Source organism: Colletotrichum phormii, assembly GCF_030913505.1.
Source record: "Colletotrichum phormii strain CBS 102054 chromosome Unknown BDP81scaffold_28, whole genome shotgun sequence".
Taxonomy (NCBI): Eukaryota; Fungi; Ascomycota; class Sordariomycetes; order Glomerellales; family Glomerellaceae; genus Colletotrichum; species Colletotrichum phormii.
The window spans coordinates 524,450-543,997 of NW_026851470.1; the positions used below are offsets into that span (position 1 = coordinate 524,450).

At 52.2% G+C, this 19,548-nt stretch overlaps 5 protein-coding genes across 5 annotated transcripts; 2 read left to right on the plus strand and 3 right to left on the minus strand.

The window, feature by feature from the left end:
* Positions 1–627: 627 nt before the first annotated feature.
* Positions 628–1,533, minus strand: BDP81DRAFT_503482 (pyridoxal phosphate-dependent transferase; the record flags this gene model as incomplete). Its single annotated transcript, XM_060595593.1, has 1 exon — positions 628–1,533. A coding segment is annotated over one exon (906 nt), but the record flags the coding sequence as incomplete, so codon positions are not given.
* Positions 1,534–2,407: 874 nt separating this feature from the next.
* Positions 2,408–4,311, plus strand: BDP81DRAFT_503487 (dicarboxylic amino acid permease; the record flags this gene model as incomplete). Its single annotated transcript, XM_060595594.1, has 5 exons — positions 2,408–2,665; positions 2,702–2,745; positions 2,813–3,507; positions 3,704–4,015; positions 4,082–4,311. The coding sequence occupies exons 1-5, from the start codon at positions 2,435–2,437 to the stop codon at positions 4,309–4,311; spliced, it is 1,512 nt and encodes a 503-aa protein (XP_060439660.1). The 5' UTR covers positions 2,408–2,434.
* Positions 4,127–6,776, minus strand: BDP81DRAFT_439280 (major facilitator superfamily transporter). Its single transcript, XM_060591391.1, has 7 exons — positions 6,288–6,776; positions 5,954–6,223; positions 5,712–5,837; positions 5,638–5,653; positions 5,341–5,582; positions 4,858–5,278; positions 4,127–4,791 (listed from the first exon to the last, which is right to left on the minus strand). Exons 1-7 carry the CDS (start codon positions 6,441–6,443, stop codon positions 4,493–4,495), a joined length of 1,530 nt encoding a protein of 509 aa, XP_060439661.1. The 5' UTR covers positions 6,444–6,776; the 3' UTR covers positions 4,127–4,492.
* Positions 6,777–11,341: 4,565 nt separating this feature from the next.
* On the minus strand, positions 11,342–12,905 carry BDP81DRAFT_331938 (prolyl 4-hydroxylase; the record flags this gene model as incomplete). Its single annotated transcript, XM_060585547.1, has 2 exons — positions 11,342–12,540; positions 12,605–12,905. The coding sequence occupies 2 exons, from the start codon at positions 12,903–12,905 to the stop codon at positions 11,342–11,344; spliced, it is 1,500 nt and encodes a 499-aa protein (XP_060439662.1).
* A 1,897-nt stretch (positions 12,906–14,802) lies between these two features.
* BDP81DRAFT_475628 (cytochrome P450) lies at positions 14,803–17,117 on the plus strand. Its single transcript, XM_060594742.1, has 5 exons — positions 14,803–15,022; positions 15,114–15,899; positions 15,956–16,270; positions 16,357–16,511; positions 16,586–17,117. The coding sequence occupies exons 1-5, from the start codon at positions 14,939–14,941 to the stop codon at positions 16,749–16,751; spliced, it is 1,506 nt and encodes a 501-aa protein (XP_060439663.1). The 5' UTR covers positions 14,803–14,938; the 3' UTR covers positions 16,752–17,117.
* Positions 17,118–19,548: the final 2,431 nt, after the last annotated feature.

Below are 19,548 nucleotides of genomic sequence, written 5' to 3' on the forward strand. Positions count from 1 at the left end.
CTCCTATCTCAATGATTTTTTTTTGGCGTAGAACTCCGAGACGAATACGAAGCTTCCAGATGTCTAAATGTTGGTAGTCGGTAGGTACTAGCGACTCTCAGAACTGACCGCATTGTAGAAGAGAAACTGCAGGGCCAGACCAGTCACAAGTGTTGACTCTGTTCCAGTTGGATAAATGTGTCGTCTGGAATATCCTCATCAATTCCTCTTTTGAGATCAGTCGAAAACCACGACAACCTTATTCGCCTTGCCTGACTTGGCCAACTCCAACGCCTCTAATGCCTGGTCAAACGGAATCTGATCACTGACGATCTCTGCGTATTTGTCCCAGTTGTCGACGATATCATCCGTCACCTCAAAAATCCCATTCGGATAGCCCACGCTGAAAACAATCGTCAGCTCCGTAGAAATCAACTGTGCAAAGTTGAGTTCAGTTGGCTTCCTGTGGACTCCAACCACGCCAAACGTGGCGCCGCGCTTCGCCATTTTGCACACCTGCGCAGGGACCGGCGGCGCGCCCGCAGCGTCCAGAATGATATCGGTACCAGGACGTGTGCCACGGTTCTGCGCCGTCGCTCCATCTCCTTGCAACTCGACTAGCTTCGCGGCTAAGTCTTCTACCTCTGCCGAGTTGCTGACGGCCCGGTAGCCGACAATGGGTGGAGTAGGGTCGGTGTCGGCGATGAATTCCGAATCGACGTAGAGAACCGCGAAGCCCGTCGGGCAGTTCAAACCCTTGTGCAGACTGAACGCAGCCGCGGAGACGCCCAGAGCTCGGACGTCCACCTCTGCGAAGCCGACCTGCTGCGTGAGGTCCGCCAGGACGTGGACACCGCGAGGTCTGTATGTTGCGCAGATGTCCGCCACGTCGTTCCACTGGCCGCTGTGGAACATGATGGAGCTGAGGCCGATGGCCTTGGTACGCTCATCGACGTAGGGCGCGAAGGTCGCGGCGTTGGCAGCTGTGACGTGCCCAGTCTCTTCCGCGGCGGGTATGGTCGGGACCTGCCGGATCTCGAGGCCGGCTTTGCGGAGGGCCATCCATCCGTAGACTTGGTTTGGGTTCTCCGTGTCCAGGACGACGACGTTGTCGCCGGGTTCGAACTTGAGGCTTCGGATGAAGCAACCTAGGGCCTCTGTTGTGTCGCGGGTGAAGGCTAGAGAGGACGGATCGGCGTTGATGTAGCGACCGACTAGGGTACGAGTCTCCTCGACTGCGTTTTGCCATTGAGGCTTTGGGTGAGGATTGTAGAGGGCATCGGAGGTGAACTTGGCGACGGCACTGTGAACGATCAGGTTTGAGGGAGGTTTGGTAGGAGGCATTGAGGTAGGTGAGGTTCTTGTCGGCCAGGAGAGGGACCAGGGATCGGAAGGTAGAGAAGTCGGCTTCTGAGGGGAGTTGAGGGACAGATTTGGTGGACGTTGAGACATCGTCCACGTGTTCTTGAACAGCGCTGGGTGACATGGTGAATTTGGAAAGAGGTGCACAGACGAAGAGACAAGTTTGATGAGATTGGATGTGGCCCAGAGCCAATGACTCAACTCTCCGTCATGGCTATGCAGCTTTTATCGTCTCTCCATGTTCCTATATCGGCGTCAACGTCCAGGGTGATTTCTCGGCATTCCGTTGATACCCCGAGATGATTCCATGGAACCAAATACCTATGAGGCTGTTGACGTATCATTGGCAGAGCCAGCTCGTGGAGGTTGAAGTCCGTCTCTAGTACCTAACGAATGATCAAGATGTCGGAGGCACCTTGTGATTGGGCAATCCTGTTGTTCTTATCCGCAAAGCCGAAACTTCAGCCCTCGAAACTCCTCTTCCCCGGAGTGAAAGACCATAACAAATGCTGCGTATGTTGCTTGTGTAGTCGATATGGACTCATCTGATGTCGTTGCAGGGTCACCCCAAGGATCCACGATCGTTAATCCTACGGCGCGGACTTCAACCTCCATTTGTGGGTCGTGGGTTGATAAGAGGCCCCTTTCCCCGCATGTTGGTGCAATTTCGCTCCACGCCAAAGGCTTTAGTCTCGTGGGCTATCTGGATGGTATGTTGGTTCTTATCGGTTCCCCGGATTCCGTATTAGACAGCACTGGGCCGAGGGCGGCAAGTTTAATGTTCTTCACTTGAATTCCATTATCCTGACAAGACGTATCGCGAGATAAGTCCGTGACGATTATGATTTCTTGATATCTTATCTTGGTGGGACGTAAACTATAAGAACTCAATGTTCGGCACCCAAAAGCTTCACAATTAGGCATCTTTGTTGTGTTCAAGATTTCTCTTCCGTATACCTTAGCTCAAGCACTTACAAAGGGTACTACCAACCGCAAGGCTGGGTAAGACTTCACGATGAGCAGTGACAACATCGGCAGCAAGTACGGCAAGACCGCCAATGATGTTGTCGGCACAACGGCAGAGCCCTCCGACATGGGACACTCAATCTCTAACGTCGAGGGGACTTCCACAGAGACTACGGGTGAACGACAACAACTCAAGCGGGAGTTCAAGGAACGCCATGTCTCCATGATCGCCGTCGCCGGCGCCATTGGGACTGGACTCATCATCGGCTCAGGGACGGGCCTCGTCAGAGGCGGGCCCGCGAGCCTGCTGATCGCGTACACCCTCATCGGCGCAGTCGTCTTCTTCATCATGACGGCTGTGGGATAAATGGCGACGATGCTTCCTTCTGATAAGGGGTTTGCTGGATATGCTACACGCTTCGTTGATCCGGCCTTGGGGTGAGGCTCAAGCCACTTGATTGACGCACTTTCATCTTGGACGGAGTCACTTACACGCAGAGAATAGGTATGCCACTGGATGGAATTACTTTTTGAAATACGCCATCGTCCTCCCCAATAACCTCACGGCAGCCGGTATCATCATGCAGTATTGGAGACCAGACCTCAACGTTGCCATCACAGCTGTCAATGTAAGTATTCCAAACTACCAGACAACGATTCTCGCGCTGATAAACCACCAGATCCTACACGTCTCCTTCTTCGGCGAAGCAGAATTCTGGATGTCTGCCGTAAAGCTCCTCGTCATCATAACCCTCATCCTGACCTGCTTCATAATCTCCATGAGCGGCCAACCATCCCACGAAATAATCGGCTTCAAATACTGGCACAACCCAGGCGCCTTTGGCTCCTACCTCGTCGAAGGACCAACAGGCCGCTTCCTCGGCTTCTGGGCCGCGACAGTCCAGGCCTGCTTCGCCTACACTGGTACTGAAGTCGTCGGCGTCGCTTTTGGCGAGGCACCAAATCCACGCCGGACGATCCGCAAGGCCGTGAGACAGACGCTGTGGCGCATTGTCTTCTTTTACGTGTTGGGGGCGCTGGTGCTGGGGATGTCGGTGCCGTATACCAATGGCATGCTCATTGGTGGCACGAAGAAGAGTACCGGTGCTGCGGCGAGTCCGTTCGTCGTTGCTGTGCAGATTGCGAATATCCCGGTGTTTCCGCACGTCGTCAACGGGTGTTTGCTTATCTTCGTCATCAGTGCGGCGAATTCGGATATTTACATTGGGTCCACGATTTGAACTGTATCTAGCAATAGTTATAGGGCGACGGCTCTCCACGCCATATACCCTTCGGGAGGTCGGCCGCAAGGGCGGCTGCGCCCTTGCCGCCACGGCGTTAAATATAACACACACACACACACACACGCTGTTTGGCCTGGCGCGTGATGGTCAAGCGCCGGGGATGTTCATGAGGACGTCTGGAAAGGGTGTTCCGTTGTACGGGGTCGCAGCTACGAGTGTCTTTGCGGCTCTGGCTTACATGAATGCCGCCAAGAGCTCCTCCCAAGTGTATGGTTATCTCGTTAGCCTGGTCACGGTATTTGGAACCCTTAACTGGGTGAGTGTCCTGACCAGCTACATCTGCTTCACTAGAGGCATGAGAGCTCAGGGCACCCCGAGGAGTTTGATGCCGTATCGTGGGCCCTTGCAGCCTTATGGCTCTTACTTTGCTTTATTTGTGACCATACTGGTTGTCACTTTCAATGGTTAGTCCAAATCGTCTGGATTACACGAGGACTAATCGCGCAACTCTTGCTGACGCTGCATAACAGGTTACAATGCCTTCATCCCAAAGTTCACAGTTTCTACTTTCATGACTTCGTACATTGGCGTTGCCATCTATTTGGTCAATATTTTCAGCTACAAAGCGTACGCCAAGACACGGCGGGTGGAGCTACACTCGATGGATCTAGTAACAAACAGACTTGAGGATGATGGGAGCAAGTATCTCAGTACACTGGAGAAGGCCGCTTCCTGGGCAGCAGAACGGTTCAGGAGATAGGAGGACATTATTCGCTAGATATCATGAGCAGGCTTAATTCGCAAGTGGTATCATCGCGGCTTTTCACATCCCCAGCATCTCCCTATGCACATTGCAAATATATCCACATTCACCAGTCATCTTACAATGGCAAAATCCAAACACGGCTCTAGACAGGATGGGTATTTCTGTTTGAGTGTCTCTAAGCCGCCACCTTCTCGCCCTTGGTAGTCTCAGTCAGACCCTCGGCAGGAATCTCAGCATCAGTGTTCTCGAAGCTCTCGCCTCTCTTCATGCCGAGCTGGCGGGTATCGTAGCCATTTGCCTCCAGGTAGGCGCGGTAGCGCGCATCCTCGAGTGCGATGGTGTCCTGACCGATGTGCGGCAGGCAGAAGATCGCGAGGGCGGCGGATAGGATGCAGAGTGAAGAGGATACCCAGAAGGGATACTGGGCGGTTGCGACGGCGTTGTCACCGGCAGCTGCCTGGATGTATGGGAAAACTAGATAGATCTTGTTAGTGGGAGAATCTCGGCGAGTTTTGTTCCATCAACAATTCTGAGACTTACCCCATGTACCGACGAAAGCGCCAATCTTGCCAATGGCCGCGGCAACGCCGTAGTACTTGCCGCGAATGCCCGTGGCGCAAGTCTTTGCGGCAAGCAAACCAATGTTGTTACCGGGGCCAAACTCGCCGAGCGCCAAGAAGATGCCGTAGACGACGACGAAACCGCCGACCATGCCGGGCTGCGATAGGTTGAAGTAATCGCCGGCCATGATGAAGCCGACGATGGCTTGCAAGAAAACGCCGAGGGCAAGGGCGTAGCGTGGGCCGAGCCAGTCGGAGGCCGGAGCGCCGAGCATGGTACCCGGGATATAGAACAGGTTGATGACCGTGTTCCAGCCGAAGATGGTGGTGAGCGGGGCTGTCTCTCCGTACAGGTTGCTCAGGATTGTTGAAGAGTAGATTCCGAATGAGTAGGCGGAGAACTAATGTCGCACATCAGCAAGGGCTATTTCATCACAGAAAGCACCATTTCAGAAGGACTTACATCATAAATGAACCAGATCAAGCTGACGACGAAGAGGCGCCATCCGTAGAACTTGAGTGAGAGCAGGTACGGCGTCTTTGCGTAGCGCATGGAGTTCTTGGTTGAGGCTTCGGGCTCCTTTACAAAGAGACGCAGGGCGAAGAGGAACATGGGGAAGACCACACCAATGCCCAAGCTGGTGCGCCAGATGGTGCTGTAGTGGCCATTATGGCAAGCGGCCGCGACAACATACGGCACAAAAGCTGTTCTCATGAATCAGTATCACCATCACCAACATCAAGAAGCGGAAGGACAAACCGCCAATAACGAACCCCTAGTTCAAGGTATTAGTAAACAGGCAATTGAGATTGCAGAAATAATGAAATACGTACCCAATCAATCATCGTGTTCGTAAACATGATGAACCACAAGTTTCTCGAGCCCGACTTTAGCTCACCGGTAGACTCTGCTGCGCCGACGCTACCCGCGGGGTACTCTCCTCCAATGCCGATGCCGACCTAAATGCCATAGCGATGACGTTAACAATTGGACTGTCTTTTTGAGCGCGTGTGCTTATCCCAGAATTCGAGCGAGCGCCCAATGGCGAAGTAGTGTTAAGCTGGTACAAACTTACGAAGAATCGCCATGCGGCCAGCATGTTGAACATGCCGATATCATCGCCCTTGTAGTAAGACCCGGCAGCGAGCGCAGTGAAGACGAGCAGGATGACAGTCGATACAAGCAGCGAGTTCGTTCGTGACCAGTGGTCGGCGAGCCAGCCGAAAGCGAGCTGGCCGACGACGGTGCCGGCAAAGGCGATGTCGCCGACGTACTTCTTGGCGTTGGAGGTCTTGTAGAGGTCGCCGTACTGCAGTGCGAGGATCGTGGTGACGGATCCGATAACCTATGCCCCAGCGTCAATAACCATTCCTAAAAAAAAATGACATGCACAAGGCGGTTGCGCTCACGTTGTTGATGTAGCCGTCGGAAAAGAGACCGGCACCGCAGGCAATGACGGGCACGATGGCCTTTCGGAACGGTTGGCGGGGCGCATCGTCAACGGTGACAGCCTCTTGCGCCGTGGCCTCGGACTCGGCCGACTTCTTTCTTCGGAAGTTGAGCATTGTCGCGGCTCTTTCTCGTGTAAGTGATCAAGCTGCGCTCAGTGCGTCAAAGGGAGATAGACCCTGGGACACTGCGACAGAATGAAGCGAACAATCGAGGACTTACGGCACAGAGAAGGTTATGTGCGAGAGGGGGAGGAGAGGTGAGAGGTTGTGCGAAGCGGCGCGCAAAGGTTAAAAGAATAGGCGCGACGAGTCAAGAAGCGCAAGGGGAAATCAACATGGTATATATTCGGACGATCACAAGCCCGTCGGGCCAGCCACAGCACCATCTGCCAACCAGAGGGCCTCTCTTCTCATGTTGCTTTTACGGTGTCTCTTCCCCCCCACTTACCACACGCCCTCGGAAGCAGCTCTGCTGTGGTGAGTAAGTGTTTGTGACAGACAGACACAGAGAGATAAACCTTGGGAATGCCTCGGGTGTCCCGTCCCACCCTACCTTGTTCCCCGGCGGACGGGGCCCGGGTTCACCCAATAACGGGCAGCCAGCCCCGATGCAACATAATCGAAAGGATTCTACGGGTCCCCCTCCCCTCTCTCACGAGTCACCTACGCCTCCAAAAGCGATTCTTTGGAGGCAGACGAGTGGTTTGTTGGTTTTCTTTCGAGGGAAAACAGATCCACACCGGATAACAGTTGCGGGCAAATACCGGGTTGTATGCTGATAAGACACGGTTATGCGGCAAGAGGGGGAGGAGTAGGCGATTCCATAGGGAGTACATACACCCATTGGGCCTTTTCGGTCTGAGTGCGGGCACACACCGTACGCCGTTCACCTGGGGAGCACGGGGGGGGACTCTGAAGAACCAAAGCACGGGGAGAGGAAGTGTAGGGGAACGTGGAGGGATTGTGGGAACCCGATGTTATCCATCCGCTAGGCGACCTGTTGGTTCGTGCAGAGCTGCAGTAGTTCATGTGCTTTCTCGACTCGTCTCCCGCTTTCCACAGGCTTGATGAACAGGTGGCACAGATGACGCTGCGATATGATGGGAAGAGTAAGCCTGAGAAAAATGCTGTCGCGTGTCTTATTGCCTACAATAGCCAATTGCAATCGGATAAGAAGAGGATGCATCGCTAAGCTTTTTCCAAGCGGTCTAGCGCTTCTCGGCAGCCCTAGGAGGCTCACTTCACTTGGCGTTCTCCCGCCTGCTGCCAAGGCTTTTCCCATGCGACCTTGTTGATGATGAGCTAAGGTACTTTGGGGAAAATTGTTAGTGCAGTTGTGCTTTGCCTCCAGCACTGTTTGGTCACCTGTGATGCTTGTAACCCTACGAGCAAATACGTCGACAACTCTCAACACGTGCTGCTTCTTAATAGTATCAGCAGCCGAGACTAGGCTAGTTGATTTGTTCAACATACGACGTGGATTAGACCGTGCAAAAACAGCCGAAGAAGTGGGCAGTAAGTCCCAACTTACGAATCCTGCCGATTCACTGGGTCCCAGACAACAAATCGGCCGCCGAACTGCCGCCATTCATGGAAAACTTGAACAAATTGCGCGGCTCAAGCATCTGCATGGAGGCACGTGGCAAGGTTGCAGACAGCATTTTTCTCAATTCAAAGCACTAGGATCAGAGCGAAATCTCTGCTACTCGTTGTTGCGCAACTGTTTTTGTCGTGGCCAATCCAAGGCCGTGTTGACCACCACGTGCATGCGGCGCCGATGTGCCGCTTTTGCCGGCCCGCCCCGGCTTTCGGTGGCGGCGGGAAGGACCCTCTTCTGCCTACCGGGACCCGACATTCCCGGGACGAACGTGCTACTAGGATAGACGTCTGTGGTTCTCTAGGGCTGCAGGCAAGCTAATCAGTGTCCAGTGAGAAAATGAACTGCTTGAGAATTCGAGTATGTTCGACGCGATCTTCGTTGGACAGAACGGATGCCAAACGTCGTTACGATATCATCCGGCTCCTTCAAACCCGAGACCATGAAAGGAATGCTGATTTCAGAATGCGCAGACAGATCATCGATATGGGCCATGGCAGTACCGAAGATTCTCGAGTAAATCGCGCTTGGTCCGCTATTATCATGAGTTATTGAAAGTATTTGGCAATTCGTCCGACGCACGAATCCGGCTGAAGATGGCTTGTAGTAGATTCAAGGGAGCAAAGGACGGCGTTCAAGTTTATACACTCGGTGAGAGTGAGGATCATGTGAGAAAGCTCGCAGTAGATAGGCAGCCTCGTTTATGCTGATAATGCCAGTCAGGGAATGTTCCCTTTCGCGTTTACGCAATTACATCCATAGCACCAAAAGATAATCAAAATTAATAAAGTCCGTTCACTCAAGAATTGTAGATCAATGCCAAATACTCCACGGCTTAGAGGTCTATGGTCCAAGCCAGCTCCAGAAAACCCCTCCGGTTCAATCTTAACGTAGTGGACTTTTCGGCGAGCTGAGTGGTTTCCCGCGGCGCATCCGCTACACACCCGCTCAATACATGGATCCACCGCCAAGTCTACTTTACGCATCGTCTTTATAAGCTATAAGCACCATTCTGGTAGAAGTTTCTGTGCAATACGAAGGTTTCTAGGGAAAATGTGTTGTCATGCAAAGGAGCCACGAGGGATCGTCGCTTACTGCATTTTTAGATGATATCGACAAATGTAACTTGCGCTGGGACCCAAAGAACGACTTGAAATTCCATCTGTTTGAGCATTTCTCATAGTTAGTTAGTTACCCCAAATTTGCGACTATTTGACGAGTAAATGAAGAACCAAGGTTTCAGGTTAAGTTTGAGAGAATAGAGTTATTTTCAATCGTCGACCATGACTCAATGAGTTGGTCTTTGACATTAGGTTTAGAAAGCTAAGAAAGCTTGAATACGGAATTTTCGTATTCTACAATGTCCAATTGGTCTGATCACTAGCAATCACATCATGTAACTACTCCGTATATAAGAAGGCTGTAACCATCTCACCGGTATCAGTCTCAAAGCAGTTTTCAAGCCTGTCTTCCATCAACCTAATCCACTCTTTACACGTCCCTCGTTTACATTATCTTCAGAAGTCATTCATCATGCATATGCACACTGTCTATGCATTTCTCACAGCCTCTGCTGTCTAACTCGTCGCTGCCGGTGGTTTCTCGTCGACATGCAGCGGCATGAAATACTCTTCCACGACGCTGACCGCGGACTGCAAAAATAACTTCATTGATCCCTACTTCGAGAATCACCCCATCAATTTGGCGAACTGTCTTGCCAACGTTGGAGGCTGGGTTGTCGTGAGTTTATCCCCCCGTCCTACTAGACCCTCAGCGGATTGGGCGTTATACTGACTCTTCCTCCAACTCACAATGTCGTCCTAAGAGGTAAGCCTTTTCAAATGTTAGGACAATGCGAGGTATCCTAAATACTTACACATTCCTCGCAGCCCATCCTTCAAGTTTTGCGACTGCGGTCTCGCCGGTGACCATAAGACCTTGAACTGCCGCTGCACCGACTCTACTGGTACCAAGAGGCCGTCTTCTCTGAACCTTGGTACGTGCATAAAATGTAGTCATAACCAGCGAGAGGACAACGAAGCTTACACTTCCTACGCTAGATACATGCTTGAGCAACAACGACGGACAATTGACTTGCTAGAGCCTCGTGCCTAACACATCTGAACACCGGGAATTGGTTCGAATCCAGTAGTAGGAGACGGCGCATGGAAATATCAAGGACACGCCGGTGCAAGTCGCGACGTCTTTGAGAGTGGCGTGTAGCTGTAGGGAAGATCGAACACGGCTAGTCAATTTAGAATCCTGCAGATGCATCAGGCCAAGAGCATCAAGCCATTCATGATGTAACTGTGAAGTATTAATCTTTCTGCTACCCTCGCTGAAACTGTCACCATTGTCCGCCTGGCTTCTAGTGTTTGTCTCGCCCAGCGCGTCGAGGTTGACGTCATGACCGATCAGCACGGCACCATAAAGTTGTCCGTCTTTGGCCGCGTGTACGCCAATATCCTGGCCAGGCCGGATGTCAAGGGATGCCATGTCCGCGTTGAGAGCGAGAGTGATGTAGATAACCTTAGGGCCCAGAAGCATGGGGCCTAATCGAGTGATTCACATTGAAGGGCCAGAACCAGAAAGCTGGACAAATGTGTAGGGCGTGTTTACGTGAGCTGCTCAGAAGCTTAACTGATACCTAATCGAAGTATATCTCTACACAAGTCCACTTAGATGTCTTTAATCCTCATCCGTTGGCTAAGCATTTCTGTTGTGCCTGCCATTTGTATCCAATTGCGTCCACCGTCAGGGGACGACTAGACTGACCCTAGGCATATAACCCAGGTCAATCTAACGGTTTGTTCTCATGCCCTTTGGCCGTCAGCTTAAGTTGTACGCCCGCCGGTACGGCTGTCTAGCCGAGGAAGTGGACGAGCGCGACAAGCCTCAGTCGTGCCTAGCTAACTGTCGAAACCTCGTCAATGTCTAGGCTAGCTGCAGAGGCTTAGGGTGAGGACACTGTTCCAATGGGCTTAGCAAACAGTAAATGTGGCGCTAGATCTTTGTCCACCAGATGTGCCGGCCGCGCGGTGTCGAAGAGCTTAGAGCTAGCCACCTGACGGTGCTGTCGGAAAGCATCTGCAGGGACATCTGCGAGTTGATGCGGAACTGGAAGCTCAACCTCGATGCCGCAAGCGTGATTCACGCCAGCTTCGCCCACAGGCTCCTCCAATCCAGCAACAAGGAGTCGGGCAACAACCTAGTTGCATTCACGGCATCTTAGTGCCATCACGGTGGTCTAGCAGAGCATTGCAGACACATCACCACGAAACATAGGCTCAAATCCACGTACGACTCTCGGCGTCGACAGGCTCACGCCTGTTCAAATCTTGATGCTGGAGACCACACATCCGAGCCTCCGCATGCCATGTGAAATCAGTTGTCATTCTGATTGATATGTACTTCATCATGCCTCCTCAGATGGCTTAACGTCGTACTCAACTTCCGTCCTGATCACGTACTTGGCACCTTGCCTCACACCAGTACCCTCGTGAAGTGGGGCACCCTTTGCATCTCCATGTGGAAAGACGGCGACTCCGCCCATGACCGGTCGCACCGGGTACGCATTCAGCGTACCCTCCCGCGCTGCTGGGAGGAAGTACGTTGTCTCGCCGCCTTCAAACTCGTCGTTCAAGTAGATGAGGAAAGTGAACAGTGAGCTCTGCCTCTTCTCCTCAGGCGATGAATCGTAGACATATGTATCGTCGGGAAGGATGCCAGAAGGCGGCCAGGCGCCGTCAATATGCGCACGGTATTCGGCTCCGGGGACGTAGCGGTACACGCGGAACCGTCGATTGAGGCCGCGGACCATTCGTCCGTCGACTGACTGGGGAACAAATGACGAAACTCTGGACCACAAGGCATCGTGGAAAGTGGTGTCGACAACCCAGTAGAAGTTGTGAGCAAGAATGCTGATGTCCCCATCTTCGCGAAGAGGGGCATCCGGGAGAAAGTTGACTGTCTCGCCGGCAGTTATGATTGCTTTGCACTCGTCTACGGAAAGAACGTCCTTGAAGAGGCTGAGCCCTGGTACAACGGGATGTGCGTGTGCTGTTACTGGTGGCCTTTCATCGACCAGGGGTATCGTGTTCAGCGCGGTCGTGTAAAGGAGTGCGTCGTGGTGATTGGGCGGCTTCCGAAGCGGACCGGGAGTTCGTTCAATGACGCGAAGAGACGCTGCCAGATTGGCCGGTGCCGATTCGAATATGGTCTTGTCGAGAACAGAGGCGTATACCTGGAGTGATGGCGTGGCGGGGCGGAGATCCCAGGTGTCCTGCAACGCGATTCCGGGTGTTGAAGAGAGGGGAAGGGGCGTGGCCTTAGGGTTGCTGTCGGAGTGGCCGCAGGCTCGCAAGACGGCGTCGAGAACCAGGAGACGTTGCTTGTCTCTCTCTGTTCTCTGGATAGCAACTCCTTCGCCCTCCCCTTCCGGCAAAGTGGAAAGACCACTGATGACGTCCAGGTCTCGTACCCAGCGACAGAGCGCTCCTAGCTTCGGTTCCTGGCCGCGGATTCTCATTTCGGATAGCAGGACTCTCGCATCGTCGTACTTCTCGTCGGTGAGGGCGCCGGTGATTCGTGCTGTGAGACCAAGATTCGTACCAGCTGTAAGGGCGAAGTGTTAGCGAATGATTGACGATGATACAACGCGATCTGGGAGTCTGCTCACGGGCATTGTTGACGCCACTGGGGCAGTTCTGGCGAAAGTCATAGACGGCAACGCGAAGATCTCGGCATTGCTTCGATTTGATAAGGTTCGGGTATTTGGCAAGGGTGTTAAGAGTGTCAATGGCGATGTCGAGCTCCTCGTCTGATATGACTGTCTGGAGGCTCTTGGGCTCGAGGTTTGAGGTGGTGTTGTCGTCACTGTCAGGTGGTGTGATTGTCGTCGCTGCGGTCTTCGGAGCTTTGCGTGGGAGCTCGTCCTGCGCATTCTGCTTGCGCTTCTTCGCGGCCTTTGATTTCGCCATAGTCGATTGTTGCGATGTTTCGATCGGGACTAGAAGGTCTTGGGAGTCGAACAGAAAGGTAGAAGGAGGGTGGCGTTCGATGAGGTGGGCTGAGATTTTGGACCAAGCTTCCCATGCGCCACCACCTCAGTCCAAGGGTCTTGCCCCGCCGAGGGGTTCAGCCAATCGACAGGCTGCTGCCTGAGGCATGACATTCGAATCCCGCTGTGGGGCCGCCAGGTGTCCGGGGCGGATCGGATGGGTCCGGGGTACCCTTGAAGGGATGCTTTCCCCCGCTTCATCATTCTCGAAGTATGTGTCGTGTTGAGGTGACACAAAATCGACGAAAATTTGAGGGCTACTATAATACGGCGGCCAAGATGGCCGCAATGGCTCCGGCGTGTAACGACGTTTCTGTAAAGCCTTCTGCAAGCCAGCTGTAGAGCAACCAGTGGATTAATACTCGTCACCCGGTCTCAGACATTTTGAACCGAAGCCTAGATCTGAGTTCTAGCACACTGTCAGTAGTCGTATACAATCAAGTGCGGAATAGCAACAGTATGTAACTCCCTGATTAAGTCCAGCTTTTCTCTAAACCTATTGCTCTTCAAATGTTTTTCCAACTTGTATGTACCGTAATAGAGATAAGCCCATCGATGATTCGTCATTTTCCCACCAGAGCATGTACCGTCGCCATTGTGCAGTCGATACAGCGGCGACATCTTTAGTACAACGGAGGCAATGAAAGTTCAACGCGATCCATGAAGTCTTGTGGCCTGTGGGGCGAAAACCACATGCAGTGAAGCGTTTGTGACAATATCGACGGGACGGCGCAAGTCTCGTGCCGCTGAATCACGTATACATTGGCGGCCCGGAGCCGAAAAGGAGCCGAGATGAGCGATCAGTTGGCGGGAAGCATCTTGTAGTTTCCCGCTGCACAAGCGGAAGTTGTACTAAATTCTTCTCCTCAAGGCGCTCTGACCTTCAAACTAAAGCCGGTGCGGGATATGCGGGTCGTAATTATCTCAAAATCCGGCGCGGAATTAAGACCGTCTGAACACCAGGTTATGCAGCTCGCATCTGTCAAGAACGTCATGAGGTGAACTGTCAAGGGCCTTGGGGTTGCATAGAAACAGGATCCGCTATGCTCGTACGAGGGATGAAGCGACGCATATGGTACGCAAGGTGCCTGCTGGGCATACATTGACAAAGGTCTCTATATGTGAGGCCAATTTGGAAGCAGTAGCATGGTATTTGTGCCTGCGGACCGCGACGATCCCCGGAGAATAGCCCCGAAATTTAGGTATTCGGCAGCTATCCTAAGCTTTTCAGAACGTAGTTTGCCAGCGTCCGCCCTCAAGAATAGCTTCTCTAGCCAAAGTCTAAGGGTGGCATAGTCGTCGATCAGGAAGTTTCCCCAGATGTCTGTCCACGCCCCCACAGAAGAATGGGTGTACAGGCACCAATCAGTGTATCAGTAAAAGTCAGTTGACGCCTCGAGTCAAACGCACACCAGAAATCATCTTCGCGGACATTGGGCGGACATTGGTGGACATCGGTCACACCTTCGCTCTTTTCATCCCCGCCTCAGTGCGCGAACGCTACGGGGTAAACAAATCCTCCAACTGCCCGAATCCTGGACGGATAGCAAGTGCCGCGATCTAGATCACGAGTGGGGGCGACGTACACCGGACCCGGGCCAAGCCGGGTGAGTTATGCACGAAATGTGCAAAACGCGGAGACCATCCGACCCACGGTGACGCTCGCCCGCCGCAACACTCCGCGGAACTTAGTAGGTTAACTCTAGATTCTCCACAAGTATGTAACGGTATGCCGCTGCCCGCAGTAGTCCTGCGAGAGATCGTCGTTTCACAGGGCCTTCGGCTTTCAAGGTTTGAACCGAATTCCGTCGCTTAAATCAAGCACAAGTTGATAAAAGTGCTTTAGTGCCAGGCTTGAAAATGGTTTGTTGAGCTGCCACCTATCAAGTTCGTCCCGTCTGCAATCATCATCTTGACGGTTTCAGGTTCCGCGGGGAGCTCACACTATTCAACATGTCGAACCACAGTGCTGGCTTTACAGCCCATTTGCTGAACATCCATACGCTCTGTTCAGGATTTGCTCTGATTATTTCTCTGGTACGTGGTAGACTTACAAGCCATTAACTCTAGTAACCAATGGAATCTCGCCGTAGTCGTAAATGCTGACCATATCTGACCATTCATCTAGGGCGTTACTTACCTCTTCGGGACTGTCATCTACAACGTCCTCTTCCACCCTCTACGCAAATATCCCGGGCCAAAGCTCTGGGCGGCCACTCGGATCCCATTTGCTCGCAGCACCCTCTCTGGCCAGGTACACCGCAACATCTTGGAGCTGCATCAAGAATATGGACCCATCGTCCGAGTCGCCCCTAACGAGCTCGCTTACAACTCCCCCGATGCCTGGAAGGATCTCCACGGACACCTAAAGAATGGCACCGGCGACCACGGTAGGGATCCGGTCACCACCCAGGATAGCAGGCATGGCATCATCGGCGCCAACCGGGAAGACCACTCTCGATTCCGACGAGCCTTGTCACACGGTTTCTCAGCGCAGTCCATGCTGGAGCAAGAGCCCATCGTCAAGAAATACGTGGACCTGCTCTTCCAGCGTCTCCACGAGAAGTGCGCTGGAGGTGCCGAGGCTTTGAACATGGTCTCGTGGTATAACTGGACGACTTTTGATGTCATTGGCGACCTGGCTTTTGGCGAGCCGTTCCACTGCTTGGATGATTCCGGCTACCATCCGTGGGTCAAGCTCATTTTTGACGGGATCAAGGGCAACTCTTTCAAGAACTGCATGCGGCGATTCCCACCGATCGAGAAGATTTTAATGCACTTCATCCCGGCCGACATCCGCAACAAGCGAGAGGAGCATATGGCACTCACTCAAGAGAAGGTTTCCATGAGACTTGCCATGGAGACTGAGCGACCAGACTTCATGGACTCTATGCTACGTACAAAGGGGCCTCAGGTACTGCAAATTCGCTGACCATCAATCGTCTTATTATGCTAACATTGATGAACCAGAAACTCACCTTCGAAGAACTCAAGTCAAACTCCTCAGTCCTCATCATCGCCGGCTCGGAAACCACCGCAACAGCCCTGTCAGCGATAACATACTACCTTTGCACAAACCGCCAAGCTCTTGAGAAGCTCACCCACGAGGTTCGAACAGCCTTCAACTCCGAGGAAGAGATTGAAATGGTCAGCGCGCAACAGCTTCAGTACATGCAGGCGGTTATGAACGAGGGCCTTCGAATGTATCCTCCAGTCCCGACAGGCATCGTTCGCAGAGTCACCGACGATGGCGGCGTCTTCTTGGGTCAATATGTGCCGAGCGGAGTAAGTCTAGTTTCAATTCCTTCTAACCATCGAAACAAAGAAGAGTATCATGCTGACGCGATGGCGACACAAAGACCCTGGTTCAGATCTGGCATTGGCCTGCCTTCCACAGCCCGGAGAACTTCACTCTTCCTGACTCATTCATCCCCGAACGTTGGCTCGATGACGCTCGCTTCTCTGGTGATAAGAAGGATGCGTTCCAACCGTTCTCGGTCGGTCCGAGAAATTGTATTGGCAGAAAGTACGTGGCATGAACGTCTACTACCCCACATGATTGTCGAAAGGTCCGATACTAATATGTTGCGTTTTTGATAGTTTGGCCTACGCGGAAATGCGTCTCATTCTTGCGAGAATGATCTGGAACTTCGACATGAAGCTATCGGAGGAAAGCAGGGGCTGGGACGAGAAGAGCCAAGTCTATCTTCTTTGGGAGAAGGGCCCAGTCAATGTTTACCTCACTCCCAGGGTGAAAGCCAGATAACCGAGAAAGAGAAGTTATACTGATCAGTGATACCTCGAAGGAAGTCTTGATCGCAGGATTGATTTCAAAGGGGCCATTCGTGATAGGCTCGCATTGCTTTTCCTTTGCGGGGTCATGACTAGGCGTTTGAGGACCATACCATTTACAAACTACTACCCTTCAAAAAGTCGCTTTCTTGATTGTGTACTGGGTGCTCGTAACCTAATCCGGAGGATAGCCTCAAGGCCAGTGTCGAAGTGGCTACCCTTGACCCCATTCGATCATTTTAATCTCCACGAGGTGTTATTTCCCAAGGTCAAGATCCCCAAGCGCGGCGCACTCATGACCGTGAATGGGGAGTTCTTCGCATGAGTTAGTAGACGTAGATAAAATGAAGTAAGGGTATTAACTCGAACTGGTTCTCGTTAAAAGTGGCAAAAGGAGGTAGAATCGTGCCTCATGTCTCTCAACGGGTAGGAAAATGGCACAATGATTCAGATTCTCGGCCCTCAGGCCACTTAGTCCCGTAGCGACGACTATCAACCGCATTGTACCAGTCCACCGTGAAGCCAAGCCGGTTGGGTATGCCGGAGTTGGCGAGGTAGTCACTTGGTTTGCTTCAAATCCTTAGGCGATGGGATGCAAGGCTGCAGGACTCTACGAAATCTTTCATGCCAACGTTGGCTTGGTTTACCGAGACGAAGACATAACTTCGCATGTACTACTTGGGATAAGCTCAAATTTCAAGACTCTCAAAGAGTGGAGGCCTCAAGCACAAGAAAGTAGAATTACCAAGTCTACTTATGGTGACTAAAGTGTGTATTATACTTTCCCCTTTACCTACAAGTACATCAGGTACACGAAAAAAGCAACTACCATCTGCTAACCCGGCAGAGTGGTGTTGATAGCACAATATCATGATGCGACAGGGTCCAACTGTCAGTTGAACCCATTCGAAAAGAAACCCATGCTAGCGGCTAGCTGCAGCTGAATGAAGTTTCTGAATCATATCCTCGGCCTGGAAGTTGAGCCGTCCAGGCCCATCAGGCTCCGAGCTATGTATGTTTGGTCCAGAAGCCTGTCCTCTTCCCACACCCACGAGTATTAGCCTGCCGTCGGCGACCGCTGCCATCTATCGTGAGAGTAAGGCGGACTGCACGAGTATGATTTCGAGTCTTTTCATTGCGCTTGGACGATTTGTGGATACATATGTGCTGCTGTTCAAGAACGTCGATGCTGTAGATGTCCAAGGTATGAGGCAAAGGTCGAGGCTGCAACAAGAGTAAGACGGTTCATGTGACTTCGGTACCTGTATATGACTTCGTAGTTGTTGTCAACAACACGGCGAGTAGAGAGTTTTTGGAGTGAATGTATCGGTCGTGCCAATCCTTTTTTTGTTTGCTCGGGGTGGTTACATACTGGGAGATGTGACCTGAGAGCTCAATCATGAATGCGGTGTTGTATATGTGTGCCACAGTTTCGGAGGCAAGTTGAGAATGAGTGGCTGAAACGGAAAAGGATAGGCTGCTCAGCTTGGTCTGGGATCGGTCACTCGTGAACCGTCTCAATCCTGAAAAATACATTTAGCTCACATCAGTCAAGTATGTCTGCGGAGGTCTGGGAGTCTTAGTCGGGGCTCGGAAGCCAGTGAGTTCTCGACTGCATCAATCTGGGGAAAAAGATGAATGATATTCTGTTCCTAACGGACGGATGAACGGTAGTGTCAGTAGGATACCTCAGATAATAATACCAGGTGAAAACTTGTGACCGGTAGCCGGTATCAACTCGATATCCGAGTGTGGAATCGCCAAAAAAGTAACAGTGGTTATTCGATTTGCCGATCCAAATCAAAACAGAAATTGGCTGTGCGCAAGTTTTTCTTCGCCTTGCTCTCTGGAGTCCGACGAGAGCCTCGGCCTCGCCTCCAGGCTCTCTGTGTGAGGTTGTCCGGTGAGTCTTTCCAGATGTGACCAAAAAGGTTTAGATCCAACGGTGCATGCCGTTTTGCTGGAGACCGAGTTAAGAAGAAGAGAAGCCAATGTGCGGTTGTCATTTGTGGTGTCGCATTACGAATGAATGGGCGCCCTTACCCGGAATTAGACAAGTCACGACTGACACGCGTCGAGTGACGACTCTGAACACCCCTCCCCCCCTCAAGGCCTCGACTGCGGTTGAGGGTCACGACTGACCCGACAGCCAATGACGGCAAATCATATTGATTGACTGCGCCCAGATAGGTCCATTTCGTCTCGTCTTAGAATTAGGGATCCCGGCCAACGTGTCGCTGTGTCGGTGAATCCGGGCACAGGGAAGTAGACTTCGCTGGACGATTCATGTTTGTTTGGTTTACATAGGCTGAGCCGCGGGACGTTGAGACAAGATGAACCCCCCTGAATAAAGGTACGCAAGGCCTAAAAGTTCCGACACTCTCTTTCAGTGTGGGAGATTTTCTGCTCCACACCACGCACGCACGCTCAGCTCGTCTGCTCAATGACGAAGATGGTTCAAAGTCAAAAGTCAATCGAGCTGTATGTCGATATTTCAGAAATGTTTTTCTCTCTGGTCCCTTTTCCATGTTATTCATCTATTCCGCCAGTGTTCCGCATTGACTGATGCACAGGAGACCAAAAGGGAAGAAAAATTCGGGCCCCGCGAGAGCCTTCTCCGCCCCTTTCCAAAGCCCTCCCACAGACCGATGTGGCCAAGGGAAATAAACAAGCTTGACAAGGTCTCTCCGCTGAAGCCCACTGTCTCCCGAGCTCCGTCGAGCATGTTTTGTTCAAGTCAGCGGAATTTAGTCCAATCTTATTGAAGCTTG

Coding starts and splice junctions, on each gene's coding strand:
- BDP81DRAFT_439280 (XM_060591391.1), bottom strand. CDS start 6,443: ATGCTCAACTTCCGAAGAAAGAAGTCGGCCGAGTCCGAGGCCACGGCG. Junction 5,838..5,953: donor TGGCCGCATGGCGATTCTTC/GTAAGTTTGTAC, acceptor TATGGCATTTAG/GTCGGCATCGGCATTGGAGG. Junction 4,792..4,857: donor CGCTTTCGTCGGTACATGGG/GTAAGTCTCAGA, acceptor AGATCTATCTAG/TTTTCCCATACATCCAGGCA.
- BDP81DRAFT_475628 (XM_060594742.1), top strand. CDS start 14,939: ATGTCGAACCACAGTGCTGGCTTTACAGCCCATTTGCTGAACATCCAT. Junction 15,023..15,113: donor TTGCTCTGATTATTTCTCTG/GTACGTGGTAGA, acceptor CCATTCATCTAG/GGCGTTACTTACCTCTTCGG. Junction 16,512..16,585: donor AGAAATTGTATTGGCAGAAA/GTACGTGGCATG, acceptor CGTTTTTGATAG/TTTGGCCTACGCGGAAATGC.